The following is a 27,789-nucleotide window of genomic DNA, read 5'->3' as shown; positions in this document are numbered from 1 at the left end:
AGTGTCTGACTTCGGCTCAGGTTATGATCTCACAGTTCATGAGTTCGTGCCCCGTGTCAGGCTCTGTGCTGACAGCTTAGAGCCTGGAGCCCGCTTCCAATTCTGTGTCTCCCTCACTTTGCCCCTCCCCTGCTTACGCTCTGTCTCTCTCTCTCTCAAAAATAAATAAACATTAAAAAAGATTGACATAAAATGAAACGGTAGTTCTCAGCCAGAGGCAATTTTGTCCCCCAAAGGACATTTGTCAATATCTGGAAATATTTTGATTACAAAATATTTTATTTATTTGTTTACTTATTTTTGTAATCAAAATATTTTGATTACAAGCTGGGGGCTGCTCTGGCATCCAGTAAGTGGACGCACAGGACACTGCTAACCACCCTGTGAGGCACACGACAGCCCTCGCCTAGATAATTAGCTGGCCTCAAATGCCAATAGTGCTGACGTTGATGGACCATGACCTAGCAAAGGTCAATGCCAATTAGATTTTTCAGAAAACAAGTTGTTTGGGCTGCAGGAGAGTAGAAGCCATGGGGTGTGGGAAACACATGCCATGTGGCCTCTTTGGTGTTATTAGTGACAGTGTGGAATTAAGCCCCAAGTAGAGGTTGGCTGAGTTGTCACATTCTGCAAATCTCTCCATGGAGAGGCCAACCCCAGCTGTCAACTTTTTTTTACTTGTCACAGGGCCCACATTGTGAGGACACTATAAACTCAGAGCAGGTAAAATTATGTCCAGAACTCTAGAGTTCCACGCCAGCGAAGCTCTTTGAACAGTATCATCATTAACATAAAGAACTCCGACATGAATTTTCACTTCGCCTGATTTTCTCTGGAAGGCTGAGAGACCTCTGGGGATCTAGTGCTCTTTGTTGTAATACATCTCTTCTCTCTAATGGGTGAAACAAGTGTATCCACATTCATGGTCTTTCTACAAAATGTTATTTTCTGATGCAAGTAAACAAATGATAGATGAGAGTAGACTAAAGGGCCAGAGATAATGGAAGTGATAGTTCTGGGCCACTTCATATCTTAACCATATATATATTTTTTAAGCTTTCCAATTTGCTAGACATCGATGCATTTGGTGACCTTGCACAGTGGACTGAATCTCCCTGAGCCCCAGGTTCCTCGTCAGCAGACTCAGGGGTTGGATCAGACCATGACTTAGTTCTCTTCCACTCTAAGTAACCACAACGATATCTGTCACCTGTTACCGCCAGATAACTGATGGCTACCAATGCCTGCGTTTGAAGAAGTAAATTTTAAAATAAAGGAAAGACTATGGTGATTACTAGCATCAATGTTTACCACCACCCTCACTGCCCCCCCTCACCCTGTTTTTAAAAATAAAACATCACTGAGGCACCTGGGTGGCTCAGTCAGGTAAGCATCTGACTTTGGCTCAGGTGATGATCTCATGGTTCTTGGGTTCAAGCTCCACATCGGGCTCCACACTCTCCCTCTGTCTCTCTCTCTGCCCCTACCCCACTCACACTTTCTTTCTTTCAAAAATAAATAAACTTAAAAAAAAAACAAAACATCAGCATGAGTCCTTAGAACAGTATTTCCTAAAATAAATTTATCAGAATGTAGGTCCTGAAAACAGGACCTCTATGTCAAAAAAACTGGGAAGCATACTAGAAGAGTAACAGTGAATCACTTTAATTTTTTTTTTAATGTTTACTTACTTTTTGAGAGAGTGAGAGACAGAGTGTGAGCAGGGGAGGGGCAGAGAGAGAGGGTGACACAGAACCCGAAGCAGGCTCCAGGCTCTGAGCTGTCAGCACAGAGCCCGACATAGGGCTCAAACTCATGAACTGTGAGATCATGACCTGAGCCGAAGTCGGCCGCTTAACCTAAGACTGAGCCACCCAGGCACCCCTCACTTTAATTTTTTTTTTAAGTTTATTTATTTATTTTGAGAGAGAGAGAGAGAGAGAGAGAGCACAAGCAACAAGCAGGGGAGGGGTAGAGAGAAGAAGAGACAGAATCCCAAGCAGGCTCCTCACCATCATCTCAGAGTCAGATGTGGGCCTCAAACTCATGAACTGTGAGATCATGACCTGATGCGAGATCAAGAGTCATAAGCTTGGGAAGCCTAGGTGGCTCTGTCGGTTAAGCGTCTGACTCTTTGTTTCCGCTCAGGTCACGATCGCTTGGTTTGTGCATTGGAGTCCCATGCTGTCAGTGTGGAGCCTGCTTAAGATTCTCTCTCCCCCTCTCTCTCTCTGCCCCTCCCCCCTCACTCTTTCTGTCTCTTTCTCAAAAATAAATAAACTTAAAAAAAATTATAAAAAGAGTCAGAAGCTTAACTGACCGAGCTACCCAGGCACCCTTTAATTTTTTATAAACCCAGTGTTTTCACTTATTAGACTGGAGAATTCACTTTTTCTTGAATATTTCTTAGCATCCTACAGCACTGGTGTTCCTTGAAACACTTTGGAGACCCTGCCTTTGTATATGATGATCTTACCCTTTGCTGTGTACCCACTTCAGGAGAGAATGATGGTAACCACTAGGAAAAAAATGTCAAGGAAGACAGACAACATGCTTCCCAACATCCCTGGCCTTGAATAAAAACATGAGAATTCCCATATACTTAATATCAGGCAACAATAACATACTCAGACACACTATTAATGAAATCCATGTATTGACCTCATTTTGTTGTTATACAGCCTGTGATACAGAGGGAGAGAAATTTAAACTTGTTCCTCTCTGCTTTATTTACTCAGTCAACCCTATTCCCTAAATGATTCTATTACAGAGGTGACAAATAGTTTTCTCATGACAACTTTGATCAGTGGGAAGTAGCTGCCTAGAGCTCTGTATTGAAAATGATAATAAGACCTTCAGTGGGTTTGGAGGGAGCATATGCTGTGATTGATTCTTAATGTCTGTCTTGGATATAGTCTTGTGATTGATTATTGATGTCTGTTGTGGGTTTAGATTAGCAGAATGCATTGGTTTCTTGTGTGTGTTTCCCCACCCCAAATCAGAAACTTCTATTTTTTTTAAATTTTTAACTTATGTTATTATTTTTTTAAATTAAAGATTTTATTTTAAGTAATCTCTACACCCAGTGTGGGTCTCCAACTCACAACCTTGCGATCAAGAGTCTCATGCCCTGCCAACTGAGCCAGCTAGATACCCCCAAAGTCAAAACTTTTACAAACTGCTCATGTTGGTTTGATTGGGAAATTAAGACTTGATGCACTTACAAAATGAGTGGTATAATCCCATAGGGTCAGAAAACTGAGAAGTTCCTTAAGTTCTTAGGTAAAGATAAATTATATGTAAGAGTTAATATGGGCCTTGAAGGGTAGAAAGGTTAGGTCTTATGAGGATACCTTGGGAGATAATTCTTAGCAGAAACTATAATGAACTAACCAATGACCACGGGATAGCTTGTATCTCTAGAGCTGCCCAGATACGTGTCATCCCTTAGTGCTCAATAAAGGATACATTCTTATCCTTTATCTAGCACAGCAGTGTCCAACAGAAACATGATTTGATCTACATATATAATTTTAAGCTTTCTAGTAGCCACCTTTAAAAAAGGAAAGAGAGGGGCGCCTGGGTGGCGCAGTCGGTTAAGCGTCCGACTTCAGCCAGGTCACGATCTCGCGGTCCGTGAGTTCGAGCGCTGCATCAGGCTCTGTGCTGATGGCTCGGAGCCTGGAGCCTGTTTCTGATTCTGTGTCTCCCTCTCTCTCTGCCCCTCCCCTGTTCATGCTCTGTCTCTCTCTGTCCCAAAAATAAATAAACGTTGAAAAAAAAATTTAATAAAAAAAAAAAAGGAAAGAGAAATGAAATTAATTTTAATAGTATATTTGATTTAACCCAATATAGGTAAAATAGTATCACTTCATATAATCAATATAAAAATTATTAAAAAGATATTTTACACTCTAGTTTTGGCAATAAGTCTTTGAAAGCTGGTAAATATTTTACTTACAGTATATCTCAGTGGGAACCAGCCACATTTCAAGTGCTCGATAGCCACAAGTGGCCAGTGGCTACCATATTGGAAACTATCAATCTAAACTACCACCACCACCACCCCTTTTTTTAAGTAAGCTCTAGGCCCAACATGGGCCTTGAACTCACAACTCAGAGATCAAGAGTCACGTGCTCTATAAACTGAGCCAGGCGGGTACCTCTAAGCTACCACTCTTATTTACATGTTCTTTCTTCCAAAGAGTTTGAATATAGTTAATTAGGTTTCAAAAGTTTTCCCAAACTCTGTTCTGATGGATACAACTGGTGCCAGCAATATTTTTTAATCTAAAAATTATTTCTGAAAATAAAACATAAGAAAAGTCTGTAGAGGCACCTGGCTGGTTAAGTCAGAAGAACATGCAACTCTTGATCTTGGGGTCATGAGTTTGAGACCCACGTTGGGTGTAGAGGTTACTTAAAAATAAATAAATACATACATACATAGGAGAAATGGGCAGGAGGATGCGTTAAATGGGTGATGGGGATTGAGGGTGGCACATGTTTTGTTTTTTTTAATTTTTTTTTTCTTAACATTTTATTTGTTTTTGAGACAGGGAGAGACAGAGCATGAACAGGGGAGGGTCAGAGAGAGGGAGACACAGAATCTGAAACAGGCTCCAGGCTCTGAGCTGTCAGGCCAGAGCCTGATGCGGGGCTTGAACCCAAGGGCTGTGAGATCATGACCTGAGTCGAAGTCGGATGCTCAACCGACTGAGCCATCCAGGTGCCCCAGTATATACAGCACATCTTTATCCATTCATCTATTGACAGCCACGTGGGTTGATTCCATAACATGGCTATTATAAATAATGCTGCAGGGGCACCTGGATGGCTCAGTCAGTTCAGCGTCCAACTTCGGCTCAGGTAATGATCTTGCGTTTCGTGAGTTCGAGTACCACATCAGGCTCTCTGCTGTCAGGGTGGAGCCTGCTTGTGGTCCTCTGTCCATCTCTCTCTGCACCTTCCTCGCTTGCACTCTCTCTCTCACTCTCAAAAATAAGTAAACATTTTAAAAAAAGATTTAATAATGCTGCAATAAACACGGGAGGGGGGCATATATCTTTTTGAATTAGTGTTTTCGTATTCCTTGGGTAAATGCTCAGTAGTGAAATTACTGGATTATATGGTAATTCTATTTTTCACTTTTTGAGGAACCTCCATACTGTTTTCCACAGTGGCTGCACCAGTTTGCATTGCCACCAGTAGTGTGTGAGGGTTATTTTTTCTCCACATCCTCTCTTTTATTTTATTTTATTTTCATTTTTTAATTAAAAAAAATGTGTGTGAGACAGAGAGAGGGCCATTTAAGTGCCGTCAGAGACAAATAGCCTACAATTTCACTCATGTGGAATTTAAGAAACAAAACAAACAGATAAAATAAGAGACAAACCAACCCCCCCCCCCAAAAAAAACCCCAAAAAACAGACTCTTAACTGTAGAGAGCAAACTAATGGTTACCAGAGGGGAGGTGAGTAGGGGGATGGGTGAAACGGGTGAAGGAGGTTAAGAGTAACACTTGCCATGATGAGCACTGAGTCACGTATCAAGTTATTGAATCACTATATTGTACCCTTGAAACTAATACAACGCTGCGTGTTAACTGTAGTAGAATTAAAGTAAGGTAAAATAAAAGTTTCTATTATGCAAGATGAAAAAAAATCATAATCAAGAAAATCAAAAATACAAGAGATTGTTATTTTTGTTCCCTGTTGACATTAGGAAGGCAGAGCTATTAAATAGACAATAGTGCTAGTTCCCACGACTTGTTCTTTCTCTCTCTCTTTCATTTTTTAAATTGTGCTAAAATATACATAACATAAAATGTATCATTTATATGTGTAGTCATGGCATCAAGTTCATTCGTGTCGTTGTGCTACCATCACCACCATGGAAACTTTTCATCCTCCCGTGACATAATCCACCCATTAAATAATAACTCCCCAACTCTCTTTCCTACCCTACCCACCCCTGACGTCCACCATTCTACTTTTGGTCTCTATGAATTTAACTACTCTAGGTACCTCATATGAGTGGGGTCACACAGTATTCATCCTTTTGTGTATGGCTTCTTTCACTTGGCATAATGTCTTCAAGTTTCATCTATATTATGGCTCATGTCAGAATTTCCTTCCTTGTTGTTATTTTTTCTTTCTTTCCTTCCTTTTTGAGTCTGAAAAATATTCCACTGCATGTATATACATATATACATACATATGTTATATATGTATGTAGAAACATATATAAACTAAATGGTAGTTTATCCATTCACCCATCAATGGACACTTGGGTGTCCATTTGGACCTTTTGCTATTGTGAATAATGCTGCTCTGAACACAGGTGTGCACATGATCTGTTTGACTCCCCACTTTCAATTCTTTCGGGTATATGCCCAGAAGTAGAATTGCCAAATCATATGATACTTCTGCTTTTTCATTGGTCAAGGCACTTCCACGCTGTTTTCCATGGTGGCTGCTGTACTGTACCGTATTGCACACTTGCCCACAACGCCCAAGGGTTCTGATTTCTCCATATCCTCACCAACACTTGTTATTCTCTGCTTGTTTGTTATTTACTTATCATCGCCATCCTACTGGGCAGAAAGTGGTATCTTACTGTGTTTGTTTGTTTGTTTGTTTGTTTGTTTGTTTCAAGTAGGCTCTGAACCCAATGTGGGGCTTAAACTCATGACCTTGAGGTCAAGAGTCACATGCTCTACCAGCTGAGCCAGCCAGGAGCCCCTGGGGGTTCGTTTTGAACGTCTGTAATGATTAGAGATGATGACAATCTTTGCACGTGCATTTCTTCTTTGGAGAAATGTCTATTCAAGTCCTTTGCTCGTTTTTTAAATTGAGTTGCTTGTTCTTTTGTCATGGTTGAAATGTAGGAGTTCTTCATGTATTCTGGATATCGACCCATTTTTAGATATATATGATTTGCAAATATTTTCTCCCATTCTATGGATTTCACTTTCACTCTGTCGATAGTCTTTTTTTTTTTAATTAAAAAAATTTTTTTAACATTTATGAGAGACAGAAATCAGGAGCAGGGGAGGGGCAGAGAGAGAGGGAGACACAGAATCTGAAACAGGCTCTAGGCTCGAGCTGTCAGCACAGAGCCTGGTGCGTGGCTCGAAGTCAAGAGCTGGGAGATCATGACCTGAGCCGAAGGTGGAGGCTTAACCGACTGAGCCACCCAGCCGCCCCTGTCGACAATGTCTTTTGATGCACAGAAGTTCTTAATTTTGTAGTAGGTAGTCCAACTTAATCTACTTTTCCTTTCATTGCCTCTACTTTTGGTATTAGATTAAATTGGGAACTTTTGATAAAGAGATCAGGGTCTTCCTAGTCAATGAACTCTGCCACATATTTGAAAAGTTAAACCAACAGAGGGATCCTTAATGTTTTAATCTACTGACCCCTTTCATAAAGTCTAAGTGTTTTTTTCTGGAAAAGACTGTGAAATCTTTCTTTCTTTTCATTTTTTAACGTTTGTTTATTTTTGAGAGAGAGACACAAAGAGAGAGACAGAGCATGAGCAGGGGAGGGGCAGAGAGAGAGGGAGACACCGAATCCGAAGCAGGCTCCAGGCTCTGAGCTGTCAGCACAGAGCCTGCTGCAGGGCTCAAACTCACGAAATGTGAGATTATGACCTGAGCCGAAGTCGGACTCTTAACTGACTGAGCCACCCAGGCGCCCCTATTTCTCTTTTTCAAGTAGATTTCATGCCCAGCATGGAGCCCAATGTAAGGCTTGAACTCGAACCCTGAGATCAAGACCTGAGCTGAGATCGAGAGTCTGATGCTTAACTGACTGAGCCACCCAGGCGCCCTTATAAAATCTTTCTAACGCATGTTCTCAATACTGTTTCCAAATAGCTTTCTGAAAGTTTGCTTATTTATGAGGACAACCTCTCCTTCCTGTGCTGAGCCTGGGACTTTGTCCTCGGCCATTCCCCACTCCTCCCCTACTCTGCTCTGCCATGCAAGACACTGATCCCTGAAGGCTGCATTTCCCAGGCTCTCGCGTGAGCTGACTCCTGGCGGGTTCAACCAATGACAGTCACTGGCACGAGACTGGAGGGCAGGAGGAGGAGAGAGGCCAGGGCATTTCTCCCCTTCTCTGCCTCTGCCCCTGAATCACCTTTGTGACTCCAGTGCCCAGCGGAAAGACCTGGCCCACATCTTCCATCAGGTGTGACCAGGGCTGTGGGCTCTGGCAGCACCTTTTGTTTTTTCAGCTCCAAGAGTGGTAGTGGCTTGTGCTGAAGTGATTGCCTCACTGTATCAGGTGCTTTTGGGAAACATATGGTAAAATCAGTCAAGGAAATAGGAAGAAAATTTAATAAAGGAACTATCTACAGAGGGGTGGGAAGAGTTCTGTTGAACTAACAAAGGAGACGCAGTAACCCAGGGCTAGTAACAGCCAGGAGCCTCTCTCACCATTAGGCCCTGGAAAAGACAGGTGGACGAAGACAGCGATGTGTAAGGAACTGTGGCCTTCAGTAGAGGGATGCAGTCACCTCTAGGTGAGCTGCAGGGACAAACCTGGAGGAATAAACACCCACACGTCACTCTCCTCCCGCTCTCCCATCTGGTGGTGGCTCCTATTGGCAGAAGACAAGGACAAGGATTCTGCCATTGCAGTCCATACAGGTCAACCTCTGGGGCCCAGAGCAGGGTGGAGAAGGATGGAGAGCAGATCTACACAGACAAATGGAAAGAGCAGGTACCCCATCCTCACACGTTGTCCCCTGTTTAAGCTTCCCAGCAGCCAAGGAACACATTCCTATCGTCTGTGTGTGGAAAATGGACTGTGCATGGGGCACCGGTGTGGCTCAGTCAGTTAAGTGTCTGCCTTTGGCTCAGGGCATGATCTCACAGTGTGTGAGTTTGAACCCCATGTTGGATGGGCTCTGTGCGGACAGCTCAGAGCCTGGAGCCTGCTTTAGATTCCGTGGCCTCCCTCTCTCTCTGCCCCTGCCCCACTCATACTCTGTCTCTCACTCTCAAAAATAAACATTAAATTTTTTTTAAATAATATAAGAAGATGGACTATGCTGTGATTATTATTGTTATTACTTTGCCATAATATGTCTTTAAGAAAGAGGGTGTTATACCAGGGATAGGCATGCTGTAGCCTGTGGACCAAATATAGCCAGCTGCCTGTCATTGTAATTAGATTTTTATTGAAGCACAGCTCACTCATTCGTTGACATTATTTGTGGCTGCTTTTCCACTAGTATGGCAATGTTGAGTAGTTTCAACAGAGATCACATGGCCTGCACAGCCTGAAATATTTACTCTCTGGCCTTTTATACAAAAAGTTTGCTGACCCCTGTGCCATGCCCATTGTACCAGGAAGAACTGGTTACATAATTTTTAGGTCTTACTGCAAAATGAAAACGCAGAGCCCCTTCTTCAAAATCCTGGACGTATTTCAAGATGGCGGCAAACTTAAGGCTTCTCTAAGTGTGGGGTCACGTGGTACTGCACAGTACCACGCTTACATGTGTATACATACAGAATGGTTTCTAGCTGAATACGATGGCTATAGTAATCCATTTATCTCATTATTCATGGAGGTTTGAGGAGCAGGAGACATGGAATTTGGACTTTAACTACAGTAGGCACAGGAAGGCATCCTGTGTTCCAGGGATACAGAGATCTACCAGAGAGGAGAATTGTTTGAGAAAGAGTTTTTGCAATGTAACAGTTTTTCAAATAGAGAAAAGTTAAGAAACTAGAGAATATGCAAAGAGACATTACTTTAACATATAACTGAGGCATCTGGGTGGCTCAGTCGGTTGGGCATCTGACTTTAGCTTAGGTCATGATCTCATGGTTTGTGGGTTCAAGACCTGCATTGGGCTCCGTGCTGACAGCTCAGAGCCTGGAGCCTGTGTCTCCTTCTCAATCTGTCCCTCCCCCACTCATGCTGTGTCTCTCTTTCTCTCAAAAAAGAATAAACATTAAAAAAAAAATTTGTTTTTAGCTGCTACTATCCTTCTGGGGTATCTGCCACTAGTTTTTCCAGATGAACATATATCAAGAAAAAAAAAATTAAAGCCTGGTTCTCCAAAACATACCTCACTGGTAAGAGTGACTAGGTGTTTAGAATTTTATGCATCATGAAATCATCATTTCATGATACATTATAATGTAGTCAGAAAAATGGTCCTCCTTATATGCTCCTTAGGTGGTTTTCAGGTAGGGGTGTTTTTGGCATCAGGTACCCCAGTTTCTGCCACTTATCAAACTGTGTGGCCTGAGGCAGGTAACTCACTGCATTTTTTGAGTGCAGTTTCTTCCTATGAAAAAAGGATTTGATAATATTTACCTCCTAGCAGGGCACCTGGGTGGCTCAGTTGGTTGGGCACCCTTGATTTCAGCTCAGGTCACGATCCCAGGGTCGTGGGATCAAGCCCTGTGTCAGGCTTTATGTTGAGTGTGGAACCTGCTTAAGATTCTCTCTCTCTCCCTCTGCCCCTCTCCCACACTCACGTTCTCTCTCTCTAAAATAAAATAAAATAAAATAACCTCAAAGAGCTTGAGAAATAGTGGTGGTTAGAAATAAATATAGGGGCAGCTGGTGGCTCAGTCAATTAAGTGTCCCACTTTGGCTCAGGTCATGATCTCACCGTTTGTGGGTTCATGCCCTGCATCAGACTCTCTGCTGTCAGCACAGAGCCCACTTCAGATCTTCTGTCCCCCTCTTTCTCTGCCCCTCCCCTGCTTGTTCTCTCTCTCAAAAATAAATATAAGGGGGACCTGGGTGGCTCATTCCATTAAGCATCCGACTCTTGGTTTCAGCTTAGGTCATGGTTTCACAGTTTTGTGGGTTCGAGCCCCATATTGGGCTCTGTGCTTGCAGTATGGAGCCTGTTTGGGATTCTCTCTCTCTCCCTCTCTCTCTGTCCTTCCCTCACTCACACTGGCTCTGTTTCTCTCAAAATAAATAAAAATTAAAAATATATATACATATTAAAAGAAATAAATATAATTAGGGTGAGTGCTCATTATTATTTTAACAAAATGGCGGAAAAAGTGGGTTCTGTTTTAAAATGGTAGCACAGGGCCAGGCTTTTTCGTTTGCTAGCTCTCTTCTCTCCCTGGTATTTGCTGAGAATAAACACTTCCCAAACACTCACTGATGATTTGGAGATTAACCTATTATTTTTCTACATCCTCTTATTTTCGAATTTGCTTCCTTTACCAAAGGTGATGTAATACTCGGCCATCTGCTTCCCCTTCATCCAAAAGCCACCTGAAATCATGCTTTTTCTGAGAAGCTTCTTCCAGGGCTCAGCAGGAAGGGTCCCCTAAGAGGTGGTATGCTTGGGGGACAGTCCAAACGCCATGCCAGCAGTGTGACCTTCAAATCATCCGAATCATTTTGTGGAAGCACAAAAGACCTTCCAGAACAAGCTTTCATTTGCTTCCTTGGCATAGGACGAAGGGATTGTTTCTGTTATGACACATACAGCTGTCCACTAGCGAGGATGAAAAATTCTATTTCAGAGGTGCTCTGGAAGGAAATATGTATCCCTGTCTTCCTTGGTAGGCAATTTAACTCTTACTTTTTTTTTTTAATTAGAGAGAGAGAGTGAAAGCTGGGAAGAGGGTCAAAGGGAGAGAGAGCAAGAGCGAGAGCGAGAGAAGAGAGAGAATCCCAAGCAGGCTCCACATCCAGTATGGAGCCTGACTAGGGGTTCCATCTCACAATCCCGGGATCATGACTTGAGTCAAAATGAAGAGTTGGATGCCTAACCAATTGAAAACCCAGGCGCCCCTGCACTTTAACTCTTTAACTTAAATGAATTAAACTTATGAGACCTGGGGCACCTGGCTGGCACAGTCAGTGGAGAATGTGACTCTTGATGTCAAGGTTGTAAGTTGGAGCCCCAGTGTGGGTGTAGAGATTACTTAAAAATAAAATCTCAAAAAAAAAAAAAAAAAAAAAGCAAAACGGGGCGCCTGGGTGGCTCCGTCGGTTGAGTATCTGACTTCAGCTCAGGTCATGATCTCACAATTGATGAATTCAAGCCTCGCGTCCAGCTCTGTGCTGACAGCTCGGAGCCTGGAGCCTGCTTTGGATCCTGTGTCTCCCTCGCTCTCTGCCCCTCCGCCACTCGTGCTCTGTCTCTGTCTCAAAAAATAAATAAGTAAACATTAGAAAAAAAATTAAAAAAAAAAAAACGACTGTGATACCTGATTGTTTTTAAGAAAATGGACTCTTCGTACAAGTTGACAGAATGAGTTGATTGTTGGCTGAAGTCAGTCAGAGGGGCAGCATGGAGACAGGCAACCACATGTGGGTTTAAATTTCAACCCTCTTCACCAGCAATGTCACCTTTGGCAACTCATGTCCTTTATAGGCCTCTGCTTATAACCAGAGCACCGAGCTAGTTATGTAAAGCCCTCAGCACTGTGACTGGAAAGTAGTTAGAGCCCAACAAATGTTAGTTACTGTTATTATGAATGGTATATCATGACCATCATCATCAGATTTGGGTAACTTCCAAGCAGTGACAACAAAATCTGCAGGAGCCACTTTCCTTTACCCTGACTTTAACCTCCATCTGCCCACCTCCTCTTCCTGTCCCCAGCCCACATTAATATCCTTTCTCTTTAACTCGATCTTGGTGGGCCCTGACTTTAGGCAAGATATTTAAGAAGGCTTTTGCCGGTGAGGAACTCAGGGAAAGACTCAGGGATCAAAACACAAGGAAGAAACCCAGGGCTAGACTGCTAGGAACGCCTACTAGAGGCCAGAGAGAGGGCCACCTGGGTGGCTCAGTCGCTTGGACGCTTGGGCGTCCAGTGTTTGATTTCTGCTCAGGTCGTGATCTCATGGGGATTCTCCGTCTCCCGTTCTCGCTGCCCTGCCCTTGCTCTCTCATTCTCATTCTCTCTCTCTCTCTCTCTCTCTCTCTCTCTCTCTCTAAAATAAATAAATATTTGAAAAAATGCCAGAGAGAAAGGAAGATGCAGTATCTTTGGCCCAACTGCACTGTCAACGAACATTCAAAATAAAAAGTTTTGGGGGCGCCTGGGTGGCTCAGTCGGTTGAGCGTCCGACTTCGGCTCAGGTCACGATCTCGCGGTCCGGGAGTTCGAGCCCCCACGTCGGACTTTGGGCTGATGCCTCAGAGCCTGGAGCCTGCTTCCGATTCTGTGTCTCCCTCTCTCTCTGCCCCTCCCCCGTTCATGTTCTGTCTCTCTCTGTCTCAAAAATAAACATTAAAAAAAAAATTAAAAAGTTTTGCACCCGTTCAACCCAATTCTTCAGAAAGAAAGACATTGACATACACAGGATAGCCTTTTAAAATGTTAAATGATAACTGTACTGACAATAGATGGCAATGACTTAGAGTTGGAAATTTTTTTACATAATCTGCATTTTATTGACATATATCCCTGATATTGCTGTAATCTTCGGAAGCAAAGGAGCCGGTTCCTTTAGGAGTGGCCATGCAAATCCTTGGGCACCTGCAGGGCCACACTGGAAGATCTCACCCTGTGTTTTCTCCACTTTATAAGTCACAAATAGCTTTGGCTGGGCATCATTGTCCTCCCATTTAATTGTTCGGAGAATGCATGAGCCACTGGGCAGCACGGCTTGTGCCCTGATTCATAGAAGCTTGGCCCTTGCCTCAAGCTGAGGCAGCCTGAGTGAAGATTTCAAATGTGTCATGAGTTTCCCAGCCAAATTCCTCCAAGCACCAACTTGAAAACTCAAAAATAGCCCTTAGTGAGGGAGCCTAACCTGTGACAAAGATTTCCTAGCTGGGAGCACGTATAAGAGGGCTGAGGGTTTTCTTTTTTTAAAATCTGCTTTAATGTCTCTATGCTGGGAATTTGCTTTTAAAAGTGTGTTTGAAAAATCACTCTTGTACTTGAGTCTACTGTTTGAGAATGGGGTTCCTCAATTCTTGTGCCTGATTGGGGTTAATCCTGTGCCAGATCTAAGGATCAAAGGAAACAAAAGAGAGAGAGCCTTGCCTTTTATTTACTCAGGATATAAATTGAAGTATCTATCTAGGAAATGTGGAAGATCTATCTAGAAAAATCCCAGTGGTTGAGGACTCTGGGTTTGGCTTATGTTTAAATTCTGATGCCAGGGTCTTTTAGAAGTTAAAGGCTCAGGTCAACTCAGTTTTTGAGGTTCTGATTTAAGAAATATAAGAATGTATAAGAAATAGCAAATAGGGCACAAAACTTATGGTCTATTTTAAGAGTTCTGTTTTTACAACTGAACACTTTCAACACAAGGGGAAAAACAACAATGCAATATAATTACTTATTTACCAGGTAATAATTATCATTTATTAGGAAGAATTCATGCATAAGCCCTACAGGGGTGTGGACTAGCAAGGTGCACTATTTTATTTTATGTATTTATTTTTTCTAAAGGTGCACAATTTTATTTAAATTAAAAAATTTTTTAATGTTTATTTATTTTTGAGAGAGAGAGAAAGAGAGAGAGAGAGAGAGAGAGACAGAGCACGAGTGGGGGAGGGGTAGAGCTCGAGGGAGACACAGACTCCCAAGCAGGCTCCAGGCTCTGAGCTGTCAGCACAGAGCCCGTCGCAGGGCTCAAACCCACAAGCTGTGAGATCATGACCTGAGCCAAAGTCAGACCTGAGCCTCAACTGACTGAGCCACCCAGGTGCCCCATGGGTGCACAATTTTAAAATCCGGACTTCTTTCCCATCAGTGTTTCTCCAGGACTCTGTGTATAACCTCATTAGGCAATAACATTCAAGATCTAAATCTGAGGCCTATGATGAATGTGAGGTCAGGACCATATGTCTCTTCTGTCCCTGCCTGTCATAGTCCTTGCCTGTTACCAGCTGTGTGACCTTAGGCAGGCTGCTCAGTTCCTGCTGGCATCAGAGATACTGACATCCTAGGGTGGTTCTGGAGAATTCCATGAAGTAACCTACACAGAGCATTCAGCTCAGTGACAGGCATTAGTAAATGCTCAATAAACATTAACCAGAGTTGGTCACTATTATTAGTGCTAAGACCCTATACCTCGGCCAGAGTTTATTTAATTGGTTTGTGTGGGTCACTGCCACACCCTGAGAGTATCCATTCTTTGTCCATTTGTTCAACACATATTTACTGAATCCCTACTTTTAACTTTGTAAAGAATTTTGTTTTACAACTACCATGTCTGTATTCTAATTAGGAAGCTAGCAATAAGAAAAAAAATCACCCATGATCCCATGATCACAGGACATCGATATTAAGTACATTTGATACATTTTCTTCTTAGGTCTTTTCTCCTTCCTTTTTTCTCTGCATTGGGATCCTTGCTGACAGAGTGGAGCCTGCTTGGATTCTCTCTCTCTCTTTCTCTCTCTCTGCCCCTCCCTCATGTGTGTGCTCTCTCTCTCAAAATAAATAACATAAATTAAAAAAAAAAGAATTCTTGGGGTGCCTGGGCGGCTCAGTTGGTTGGGTGTCTGACTTCGGCTCAGGTTGTGACCTCACGGTTTGTGAGTTTGAGCCCCGCGTCGGCCTCTGTGCTGTCAGTTTGCAGCCTGGAGCCTGCTTCAGATTCTGTGTCTCCCTGTCTCTCTGCCCCTCCCCCACTCACGCTCTCTATCAAAAAATGAATAAACGTTTTAAAAAAATTAAAAAGAAAGAATTCTTCATATCTAGGGGCTCCTGGGTGACTCAGTCAGTGGAGTGTCTAACTCTTAATTTGGAGGTCATGATCACAGGGTCATGGGATCGAGCCCTGTGTCCAGATCTGTGCTGAGTATGGAGCCTGCTTGGGTTTCTCTCTCTCCTCTCTCTCTGCCCCTCCTCTGCTCCTTTTAACTCTCTCTCTCTCTCTCAAAACAAATAAATAAAACATATAAAAAAAGACAAACGACAACAACCACAACTATTTTTTGAGTGTTTACTGGGCCAGGTGCTGTGCTATGTGCTGAGGATCGAGGGGGAAGAGACGGACAGGTGTGGACTCTGCTTTCACAGACAGAGCTCCTATTCTAAAAGTGAGACAGATAATAAATTGTACAAAGAAACCCAATACTGGCAGATGGTGATGGGTGCTACCAAGAAAAGAAATAGGGTGTGTGACAGAATGTTCCTAAATAGGACATTGGCTAGGTTTTTGGGCAGGGAGGTCAGGGAAAACCTCTCAAGAGAATGGAGATGGACCATGGAAAACAGTGCCAGGACTAAGATGAGGCAAATGAAGTGCCTAGACCCCCCAAATTTAGGGAGGCATTCACTTGCTGGTCTATGCCTGTGCAACGTTAGCATTTGCATGACCTTAAGAGTGAATGCCTCCGGAGACTTGGTACCCCAGGTGCTTCCCTCACTTTACCCACATCTCAACTCTGATGGAAACAAGTGTAGGAATGGCATTACAGGCAGAGGGAACAGCAAGCACAAAAGCCCAGAGTCTGGAGAGGCTCAGTGTGCTTTGCGAACAGAGAATCAGTCCCGATGACCTGAGTGGAAGGGGACAAGTGCTAAGGGAACCATGAAGCTTAGCCACCGAAAGAAACAAGATGGCATTTCTTGAAAGTTTGAGAGTTGGTCACATTTGATCTATTTTTTTTTGAAATATCCAAGTAGTTGCCATGGGAAAAACTGGGCTTTCACTTCTTTTCCTCCAGTGGTTTAGAATTGTTTTTATAGCAGCACCTGGCTGGCTCAGGTGGTTAAGTGTCTGACTCTTGATCTCAGCTCAGGTCATGATCTCTCAGTTCATGGGATCGAGCCCAACATAAGGCTCTGTGCTGACAGTAGGGAGCCTGCTTGAAGTTCTCCCTCCCCCTCTCATAAAATAAATAAATAAACTTAAAAAAAAAAACTTGAAATGCTTAAAATTTCCCATAAAAAAAAGAAAATTGTTTTTTATAGCTCACATATGCTGGGAGGCAAGGTTGGGTGTAGGGGGACACCAATAACTTTGTCAGGGCTCGAAAGTGGTGTTTCTTAGTCTTGGTTGCACATTAGAGTCCCCTGTGGTAGCCTCAAAAAAAGAAAAAATACTGAGTCCTGGGCACCCTCGGGTGGCTCAGTTGGTAGAGCATACAACTCTTGATCTGAAGGTTGTGAATTTGAGCCCCACATCGGGCACAGAGATTACTTTAAAAAAATACTGATGCCTGGGCTGACACTGAGAGATTCTAATTTAATTGGTCCAAGGTGCAGCCTCGGTGTGGGGAACTTACTATGAAGACAAAATTGATACCCACCATTAGGATCTTGTTCCAGGTATGAGCTGCCGTAGGGTGTTTGCAATGTAGGAGAAATCAGCTTTTACAGACTCTTGTAGGCTCATAGTTTTTATCTTAAGAAGTATAGGAAGCCATTAATGGATTTTAAGTAGGATGGTGAAATGATCTGATTTTTATTTAAAAAGAAAATCACTGGAGGGGGCACCTGGATGGCTCAGTTGATTAAGCATCTGACCCTTGATTTCGGCTCAGGTTGGGATCTCATAGTTCGTGAGATTGAGCCCAGAGTCCAAGCCTGCTTGGGATTCTCTCTTCCTCTGTCTTTGCCCCTCCCTTGCTCTCTCTCGCATGAGTGTGTTCTCTCTCTCTCTCAAAATAAATAAAGCAAAAAAAAAAAAAAAAAAATCGCTGGAACACCTGGCTGGCTCAGTTGGTAGAGCACGCGACTCCTGATCTTGGGGTTGTAAGTTCACGCCCCATGTCGTGTGTAGGGATTACTTAAAAATGAAATCTTAAAAAAAGAAGGAAAGAAAGAAAAAAACCACTTTAGCTGCAGCATGGGAAATTTCCTGAAGATAGATTCCCAGAAGAGGAATTATGGGGGAAAGGTATTAACAATTTTAAATCTTTGGATACATACTCTTAAATTGCTTTGCAGGAAGTTGCTGCCAAATGACACTTACCCCGACCGTCTGTGTCCTCACACCACCCCTTTGCCAACACTGAGTGCTTTTGAGGGTTAATTATTTCTATAGGAGAAGCACAAAAAAAATGACAAACAAGAAGCAGTTGATGGAGCGACTGGGGGCAACCTAGGACAGCTACTTCCTTTTTTCTCCTTCTTCACTGATCAAATATTATCCACATAGCCATGTGCCTCAGAGAAGTTGTAGAAATCGGTAGATCTGATTTCTAGCTAACATTTATTGGTTGTTAACTGTGCAGCAGGCACCGTGCCAAGCCCTTTACATGTGAGATCTCAATTAATTCTCTCAATAGTCTTAGGAAGTCAGTACTATTATCTCTATTTTAGAGACGAGACACTGGGGCACTGTGACAGTCAGGACCTTGTTGATACTCCCTCAGTTTCAAGCAGAGGAGTTGGAATCTGAACCCAGAGCCCATCCTTGAATTACTCTGCTGTTGTTCTGTAATTTGAAAAGTTTAAAGGGCCCTGACATTTTTCCTAGGGGTCTAAGGTTCTAGTTATTGTGCTGCAAATCATTTTGGAATCTAACATAATTTGGTTACTGTACCGTTGTTACAATAAACTATTTAAGGAAGTAAAAATGATTAATTGGCCCCATCAGCCATTTGCTCATGGATCGGAGGGGAGGAGAGCACTAACTCACCTGGAGCATAAAAAGTACAAGAACTGGGGGCATGTGGGTGGCTCAATCGGTAAGCGTCTGACTTCAGCTCAGGTCAGGATCTCACCGTTCATGAGTTTGAGCCCCACATCAGGCTCTGTACTGACAGCTCAGAGCCTGCAGCCTGCTTCAGATTCTGTGTCTCCCTCTCTCTCTGCTCCTCCCCCACTCACACTTTGTCTCTCTCTCAAAAATAAATAAACATTAAAAAAATTTTTAAAAAAAGTACAAGAACTGAGGAAAGCAGGTCCAAGAAAACTCAGAACTTACAATTAAGAAAAGGCTTTGGGAGAGGGGCCTTTCTGGTCAGATTGATAGGTCTGGAGAGAGAGGAAATTGAGCAAAAATAACTATTTCAGTCGTTTCTAAGAATAGATGTATCTTTCTGACTCCTACTCCTGGAGTTCCTTTAGGACAGAGATGGAGTCTTGATTACTGTCCTGACCCCAAATACCTAGTTAGTAGATGCTCAATAAATTTTGCTGAATGTTGAACGAAAGAATAAATCAGAATTAGGCTGTATACTATTCAAAAGTCATATGAGGACAATGTATTCATTATTGCTTATGTAATTAAACAGTAATTACAAACAAATAGAACCCAAATACCTTGTGGCAAGAATAATAGTCTCCCAGAGACGACCATACTGAGTGAGGGGACCATAATCTTGGGACCTTATTGAAGACGGACTTTTTCTCTCAGGAGAATAGGAAAGAGGGAAGGATAAACAGGGAAGAAAGGACACCTCTCATAGGGCCTCTTATTCCAAACAGGTAGAACACTGCATCATATCCTCTTGTCAGCAAGAGGGAGGTAGGCTGGTATGGGCAAATTTTGGGATGGAGTGTGTACCTGAGCTATATCCCTCTTGATGTAGGTCTTGTTCATTTTTTTTTTTTAACACACTTCGTGACCTTGGCTTGGGTCTGACCTAGTGGGAATTTCTGTGTTGAGTCAAATATCAGGCCCAGTTCCGAGGTTCAGAGGTTTCTCCCTCCCTTCCTCCCCTCCTTCCTTCCTTCTTCCTCTCTCTCTCTCTCTCTCTCTGTCTTTCAAATTTAGTTATTTTGAGAGAGAGAGCACACATGCACGGGGTGGAGGGGGGAGTGGGGGGGCAGAGGCAGAAGGTAAGAGAGAATCCCAATGAATTTTCCATCTTTTAGAGCTGGCAGGATCATACCTTAGTGAGGGATTGGTGGGCATAAGCAAGGAGCCCAAGGTTGAGGAGGTGTGGGTGTGGAAATACCTAAGTCTTATGATCTTCAAGAACTTTAGGTAACCATTTTTAATTACACAGGTAGTATGTAAAAACTGACTTCTTGCAACATAAAATAGGCTAAGACCCTCTGTGTAAATGTGAAGACCCTTTTGACTACCGTCCCCAAAGGTAATTCCCCTGTAACCTGTTTGATGTGCATCTTGTTCGGCTTTTCTCTATGCATCTGCACCCACAGCATGTGTCAGATGCTTTCGTGAAATCTCTCCGGGCGGACTGTGGGCAGGGGAAAGTGCTCAGGTGTGTAACCCTCTCCCTACCAGCCAGGTTTTTCTGGTGGGGAAGGTGGGCAAATGTTACACAGTGAGAGGATTTGAAAGCACAGTTCACATTGCAGGGGACAGGCATTGCGGGGGGGGGGGGGGGGAGGGGATTCCCTTTTCTCCCTGTACTTAGTTTAGTTTTTTACACCGGGAAGAGATGGTCAAGGTGAAAGGACTCCATGGGCACATTTCCGAAGGGGGCTGGGTAGGGGACTATCCACCCGCTCTTTATTTTTACTTTTTACCGAATAGGGTGGGGAAAGTGCGCCCACGTGAGCCTAAGGGCACGCCCGCCAGTGTGTGCGTGTGCGCGCGCGGAGACACCCCGGGTCCTTGATTGGATGCCTGTTTACACCTGACTGCCCAGCCCTCGGGGGGGTCTAACGCTTTCTGGAGGGTGTTTGGGAGGGTGTGTGTTTGAGGGTGGTGGCGGAGATTCCCCTCTCCCATGATCCCCCGCGGCGGGGCTGGGACCTTGGCACGGTCCGCAGGGAGTGGAAAGCTAGTCCGGAGCGCGGGAGGGCGATCCGCTCGCTGCGCCCGCCCGGCTCCGCCCCCTGTAGCCGGCCTCGCCCCTCTCTCCTGGCCCGGCGGGCGCCGACACCGCCCCTCGCTCCCAGCATGCCGTGCGGCAGCGGCGGCGCGGCGGGCGGAGCCGGGAGGCGGGGAAGCAGTGGCTGTGTGAGCGTGAGCAGCCGCCGCCACCGCCTCCTCCTCGTCGTCCTCTTCCTCCTGGGTCCCGGCGTCGCGGGCCGCGCTCGGCCCTGGAAGAAACGTCGCCTCCCCTTCCTCCGCCTCCCCCTCGCGGCGTTGCTCCCGCCTTCTCGTCCTGCGCTGCGGGCTCAGGCGGAACCCGGAACGGCCGTCCGCCTCCCCCGCCCTCCGCCGCCTCCTCCTCCTCCTCCTCCTCCTCCTCCTCCTCCTTCTTCTCTTCGGCTTCCTCCTCAACCCCAGGCGGGAGCGGAGTGTCGGCGGCGGTCGGTTCGGGCGGCGACTCGCGCTTCTTTGGGCGGCGGCGCTTGGCCATGTCGTGTCGGGGAAGGTAATGAGCCGCAGAGCCCCGGGGTCTCGGCTGAGCAGCGGCGGCGGCGGCGGCACCAAATACCCACGGAGCTGGAATGACTGGCAACCCAGGTGGGTGAGCCGGCGCCTAGCCCGCCGCCCCGACCCCGGGCCCCGCCTCGGGCGGGCCGAGGCCTAGGGCCATCCGGCTGGGAGGCGCGGCCTAGGCCCTCCACCCCCCCAGGAACCGAGCGCGGCTTCCTGGGTCCCCTCCCGCCCCTGCTCGGGGAGGAAGGCCGCTGGGAGGCGAGGCCTAAATGTCTCCCTGCCACTACATTTCAGCCCCAGGGCTGGAGCTGAGACCAGGGCGCCCAACGAAGGCACTGGCCTAGGAGTTGGGTCAAGGAGGGTGAAGAAAGGGGCATGGTGGTGGTGGGGGACTCTGGTTACCACCCACCAAGTTGGAATTGGAGTTGGGGAATCCTGGGAGTCCAGGACCCTCTGTGTTACCCACTCACTCCCTTGGTCCCTTACACTCTCAGCACCCACGTAAAACAGCTTCTTAACTGTAATTCTCTTCAGTGAGCCCCCCACGTGTTAATATTTCAAAAAACAAAACCCCCAAACACTCCAAGGCTTTATTGTGACTTTAGGCAGGGCAGTTGTGGGGCATGAAATGAGATTGTGACTGTGTTAATGAGGCTGACCCACCCCGGTCCTTGGAAATGAAGTTTTCCCCAAGTGCAGGGGCAGTTACCCTGGTGGAGAGCAATTCATACTTGGACTGTTGAGCAGGCACTAAGAGGAGTAGAGAATTTTATCTTGCATGGAGGGCATTTGATCTCAGACTGCTTTGGGGCCTTTTTGGAATTGAACATATTAGGAGCATCACCTTTTTACATATATATACAGTTTTTGTGTCTTTCTGATTAATCACGAGGCACTTGTGCCTAATTTAGGTGTGAGTGCCTAAAAGAACTCCCTACATGTATATAAGGTTTTAGGGTTAGTTGATTCATGGAGTTTTCATACTTTGAAGCGCACTTGAATTATGATTGTCCTGAAACTGGCGAAATAAGTGTTAAGACACTTGGGATGAGTTCCTTCCTCCTGGTTATATGTAACTTCAGTAGTGCTGGATATAATAATTTGTTCAGATGTTAGAGTGTAACATTTTAAGAGAATGGAAAAGTCTTTTGGATGAGGGGTGGTACACCTCTTACTCTGTTTAATATATCTTCCCAAACCCTGTGTCTGTTGAGAACATTTGTGTGTAAGAGTTAATGCCTGACTCTTGAATTGAGATGTTAAATAGTTTTAAAAAATTGAAAAGTACAGCTTTACTTGTCCTTTACCACTTAGGGTTTGTGAGTGCTTTAAGTACTATCAACTGACTAGTTTAAGTAAATTGATAGTAATTAAATTATCTGTAATTGACATTCTTAGTTTTGTACTTTCATTGAAATGTGTGAAGTAGTTTTTGTTTTCGAATCTAGTAAATTAGATGATTAAATGAGCTTGAATTTGACATTTGACAGCCTTAGATGGTAGATTTCCCATTATTTTTCAGTATTGTGGTCAGCATATGTAAAGTATAAAAAAGCATCCCTTTAGAGGACTAAATAAAGTGCTCACAAATAGTCCTAGAGCTTTTGGTAAAGAATAACTTGTAACTTTTAATTCTAAATAAATGGAGAAGCAGAGTTGCAGCCACCTGCTGGGGTCACTTGACTGCATTTGACAGATATGAAGCAGAATGGGTTATATATTTATGGAATATGTATGTGGGTTATTAATATTGTCCATCTTCTTTTATGTGTTCTGTTTTATGGCTGTGGTATGCTTGTTGGGGGGACGGTGTTAGCTTTCTGTGAAGCTAGGCTCTGTAACCAAGTATCAGAACTTTATGCCTAGGTAGAGGATACTGTGAGATGTAGTTGGTTACACAGAGTAACAGTTGGTTAGGATATTGGAAATACCTAACTTTTTTTGTAGAAGAGGGAACAGAGAAGGACGGACAGTACCCCATAGCAGAACTTGATTTATCTGTGGGGTTGCCATAGTTGTTTTGTTAAAAAGTAAAGAACCTTGTTTGCCAATCATAAATTTTCATAAGTTTGTGGTGGGTTATTCTGTCTCCTCTTCAGAAAGGTGACAGATTCCAGTTAACTGACAAATGGAACTTCATCTTCCTCTTTGTTTAAATGGAGATTTATTTTTCTAAACATCTTCAAATGTAGGCAGATTCCTTATGGTTCATGTGAATTATTTTGTTTTTTTTAAAAATTATTTGTCTTTCTATACCATTACTTGTCTGATTTTGTTTTTCTTAGATTTAGACTTTTGAACAAGTGGGATTTAAAACAATTCTTGGGGTGCCTGGGTGGCTCAGTCAGTTGAGCGTCTGACTTCGGTTCAGGTCAGGTTCAGGTCGTGATCTCGCGGTCGTGAGTTGGAACCCCGCGTGGGGCTCTGTGCTGACAGCTGAGAGCCTGGAGCCTGCTTCAGATTCTGTGTCTCCCTCTCTTTCTCCCCTTCCTGTTCACACTCTTGTCTGTCTGTCTGTCTGTCTCTGTCTCTCTCAAAAATAAAGGGTAAAAAAAAAAAATTAAAGCAATTCTTGTTGGTTTCTTTTCGTGTTAGTTTGTCAGTCTGGAAACCGACTGTTGAGTCAGTCATGGCCACACGTGATACTTCGCACATACTGACAGGAAATGTTACAGGTGGCTGAGTAGACTAGTGTCATATGGCAACAGAACAAGCCCATCTTTGCTAGAAGCATACCTTTAGCAGAAAGCATTCATATAGCACTGGTTGATAGTCTTCCTCTTCATTCACTCTAGTGTCAATTAAGATTTATGAATGATTAGGCAAATGAGTAGTTTTATCATTGCCACTAGCCAAAGTATGTCCTTTTCTTGACTTTGTTTTGGAATATGATCTTCCAGTTGTACCAATCAAGATAGAGATCAGAATGACTTGTTTTAAAAATTAAATGTATAATTATTATACATTTTAATACTCCAAAATGGCATGACTAATTTGACATTGGAGTCAAAGATCAGTTCAAACAAGAGGAAGCATTCAGGTAAAGAGAAAACAAGATTTTGCTTCTGTACTTTGGAATCTTAGGACTTTATTTAACAGATTTACAATGGGTATCTTACAGTGCCCAAACTTGTCATCTTTCTACAATTCTCTAACGATGAAACTGTATCTTAAAAATAGCTTCCATTTTTGGTAGAATGTAGACAGATTAAAGTTCTCAAAAGTACAAATACCTTTATCTTCCATTGTCACAGACCAAAAAATAGGAAGAGTGTTGTGAAGATAGAAAAGTCAGAAACTGGTATGTCTGGCATTGTGAGAAGCTGGATTTTGAAACCAGAGTTGTCTATTTGTTGTTGTTGTTGTTTTTAATGTTTATTTATTAAGAGGTGGCACAAGCAAGGGTCAGAGAGGGAAACAAGATCCAAAGCAGGTTCTGTGCTGATAGCACAGAGCCCCGTGTGGGGCTTGAGCTCATCAACCAGGAGATCATGAGTTGAAGTCTGATGCTTAACTGACTGAGCCACCCAGGTGGTTCTGTCTGTTTAGCTTTTTATGAGTCTGTATACTATTTGATGTCCATAGGTACATGATATAGTGAAATACATAAAGGAAAAATTAAGTGGAGTTACGTATTTTATAACTAAAGATAGAGCTTTAGTTTAATAGAATGTAACGATTACCAGTTCTGTACTGCAGATTTTCGAGTACGCTATGGAGGTTTATCAGATAACTGTGTATGGGTGTTTAATTTGTGGGGAGAGTTTGTTTTTTCCATTATAAAATAAACCATATGCTTTATGAAACATTGGCAGTTATGTCTTTAAATTGAACCTCTTTTACCTCTTCTGTTTTGGTTCCTTTCTAGTTGGGAGTATAGCTGGAGCGCATGTTAGTAGCAGGAGATTATGTAATATTCTAATTCAATGAAAATATTTGCTTTTAGGAAATATTGATCCTTTAGAGATTTTTATGACTGATAGAGCCACTATCTTTAAGGAGGTTATAGGTTAATATGGGAGAAAAGACTTTGAAATGGTGAAGTATTATATGGTTATGAAGTGGTATATAATTTTTGACTTAATTATTTTTATGTGTAATTAATAGCGTTTAAAACCTGGAGAGTCAGGATGTAAAGCTATACAGATGAATAGGGGGCAGTGGGGCCGTGAAATTGATTTGTACTATTTTGACAGTAATTGGGGAGGGGTCTCAAAAAAGAAAGTAAAATAAGCAAGTGGTCCTTGGTAAAATATTTCCAGTTTGATGAGAAGGATGTATCACTTTTGAGTGATACAGACGAGATATAGCTCAAGAGCCATATTGGAGCTGTATGGTGGGCCTTGAATCAGTACCTTACAGAGACTGCTAAGGACCTGAATATTTTGTTTATAAATCATTATTTAAATTCATACAGAAGTATTCAGCCCAGTATGTGGGAATTTCCATAAGCAAAAACCCCTCATGTGTTTTCTGGTGTTGATTGAGTATGATCACTACAGTGATACTTTTTATCTACTCACACTTCAGTTTAGGTTAGGACACTTATATGGAATGTTCATACACAGAAAATGGAGTGTGGTCTGTGGTGTCTTTTGTGAACAGTTAATTCTCACAATCTTTTTTTTTTCTCCCCTGTATTCCTTAACTGTTCCTTTTATTCTGGTGACTTACTCATTCCAGAACTGCAAACCTGTATCTCCTACTCTCCTTCACCCATTTTGCCTATTTCCCCCACCCTGCTCCCCTTTGGCAACCATCAATTTGTTACCTGTATTTATGGGTCTGTTTCTGCTTTTTGTTTGTTGGTTTATCTGAATTCTCACAACTTTTAGATTTGAGATTTCTTGCCTTCACTGCCTGGCATATAGTAGACACTTGCTTACTTGCCTTTCTTATTCTAATCACCTAAAATAAATCCCTGGGGTTCTTTTCAGTGGCCCTTGCTTTATGGATTCACACAAGTAGTCATTTGTTTGGTGTCTCTTCTTATTTTGGTTACCTGTCTTTGGCTTTTGAAAGTTTTTTCAGAACCCATTTTATTTTGGGGACTACAAAATAAAACATCCCCTTTTGTGTAGAGGCGGAACAGTAAAGATTACAGACATTTTTTGGTTTAATTTCCATGTGAAATACTCAAGCTTATTACATTTTATTTTTTTAATGTAGAGTGTAACCTATTCTTATTGAGATGTTTGTATTTTTATAGTGTTAGTTTTCCTCCACTTGTATTAGTTGATTGTACTTTTTTTGAATACTTTTTTATACTGGACTGTGTTACTTTTTTTAGATGAAATTTACTTATGTATAGATCTTATGTTCAGTGAATTTTGACAAAATGTATATACCTGGGTAACCATGACCCCACTTAGGATACAGATAAGCAATGACTTTTCAGATGGATTACACTCCTCCCCGCCCCTCAAAACAAAACACAACACATACACACAAACAAAAAACACCACACTGGCAGAGTGTATGGGTAGATCTTGCCTTAAAATTTGCTGTAGAAAGGAAATCTTTGAATATTCTTAGGACTTATTACCAATTTATAGTTTGTGTGGATTGGTAATCTTGTCATGTTCTTTTCTGTTCTTTTTCTTTTGCTATAAACATATTTTCTTGGGATATCTAAAGATCCTGTGTAAAAACAGGTGGAGGCTCCCTTGTTAACTTTTTTAGGCATCTTAGGACACATGAGAGCTCTTCTTCTTGGTTGAGTTTAGTCCTATCAGCTACAGGTTCATGGACTTTTCTCTACCATCTTGATACCTATTGTTGCTTTCTTTTTCATGCTTTTCCCCAGTCTAAACCTTGTACTTCCTTTAACCCCCCTACCTGGCTACCTCTGCCCTCTGTGATCCCTCTTCTGTTGCAACAGGTCTACAGTGAAAGCTAACTGCTTATCACTTCAGTGATAGATGTCTTAAGTCCTTGAGGGCTGAGCCTGTCTTTTTCTCCCCTTTCTGTGTCTTACTTGCCCTAAAGCACTCCTGAAGCTCATTTCTGCCTTACGGCCTTTGCATGTACTGTTCTTGCTGTGTAGCTACTGCATAGATTGCTCTTCTCAGAGTACGGTGATCTGGATGCCCTTCTGTTGTCCCAGCCTAAATGTCACCCCCTCATTGAGAAGAAGCAGCTTTCTCTGACATTTCATCTGGGGTTTTCTTCATAGCACTTAACAACTATCTGAAAGTTTCATGTGTGCCTTCCTCCAAAAAACAGCCTTCATATGTGCATGCGTTTTGTATAATGGTTCGACCTCTGCATCCCTTCTTACCTGCTAGTGCATCAGTTAATAGTATACACTCTAGAGGCGCCTGGCTGGCTCAGTTGGTAGAGCATGCAACTCTTGATCTCAGCATCGTGAGTTCAAGCCCTACGTTGAGTGTAGAGCTTATTAAAAAAAAAAAAAGTATACACTCTATATTTGAGTGTTCTTCCTCAAGTAAATACATGAAAATGAAATTCTGCAAGTTTGTTTTTGTATTTAGTGTTAAGTCTAGCTTACAACACAGAAGCTATGAGAGGCATTTTGAAGGGAACTGTTCCTGGTATAGCAGCCTGGTTAGCCTGAGGCAGCAGTAAATTAAGCTGATAGAACGGGTTTAAAGAGACA

General features: G+C 43.1%; 1 protein-coding gene across 7 annotated transcripts in view; it reads left to right on the top strand.

Moving 5' to 3' along the window:
* SMG1 (SMG1 nonsense mediated mRNA decay associated PI3K related kinase) overlaps nucleotides 1-27,789 on the top strand; it is a 137,360-nt gene that overhangs the window by 14,796 nt on the left and 94,775 nt on the right. For 3 of the 7 annotated variants that reach the window (XM_027043167.2, XM_053213534.1, XM_053213533.1), the window contains exon 1: nucleotides 21,115-21,254. The exons of 3 other annotated variants lie outside the window; for them this stretch is intronic. In XM_027043167.2, coding sequence (XP_026898968.1) covers nucleotides 21,166-21,254 — 89 coding nt within the window. In that variant the 5' untranslated portion in view covers nucleotides 21,115-21,165. Of the gene's footprint in view, nucleotides 1-21,113; nucleotides 21,255-27,789 lie in introns of those variants that run through there. One more of the 7 variants, XM_053213535.1, reaches the window with a different exon arrangement.

The sequence above is a fragment of the Acinonyx jubatus genome, chromosome E3, assembly GCF_027475565.1.
Source record: "Acinonyx jubatus isolate Ajub_Pintada_27869175 chromosome E3, VMU_Ajub_asm_v1.0, whole genome shotgun sequence".
Taxonomy (NCBI): domain Eukaryota; kingdom Metazoa; phylum Chordata; class Mammalia; order Carnivora; family Felidae; genus Acinonyx; species Acinonyx jubatus.
The sequence above is the reverse complement of the archived record's forward strand: the minus strand, read 5'-3'. Positions and strand labels throughout refer to the sequence as shown.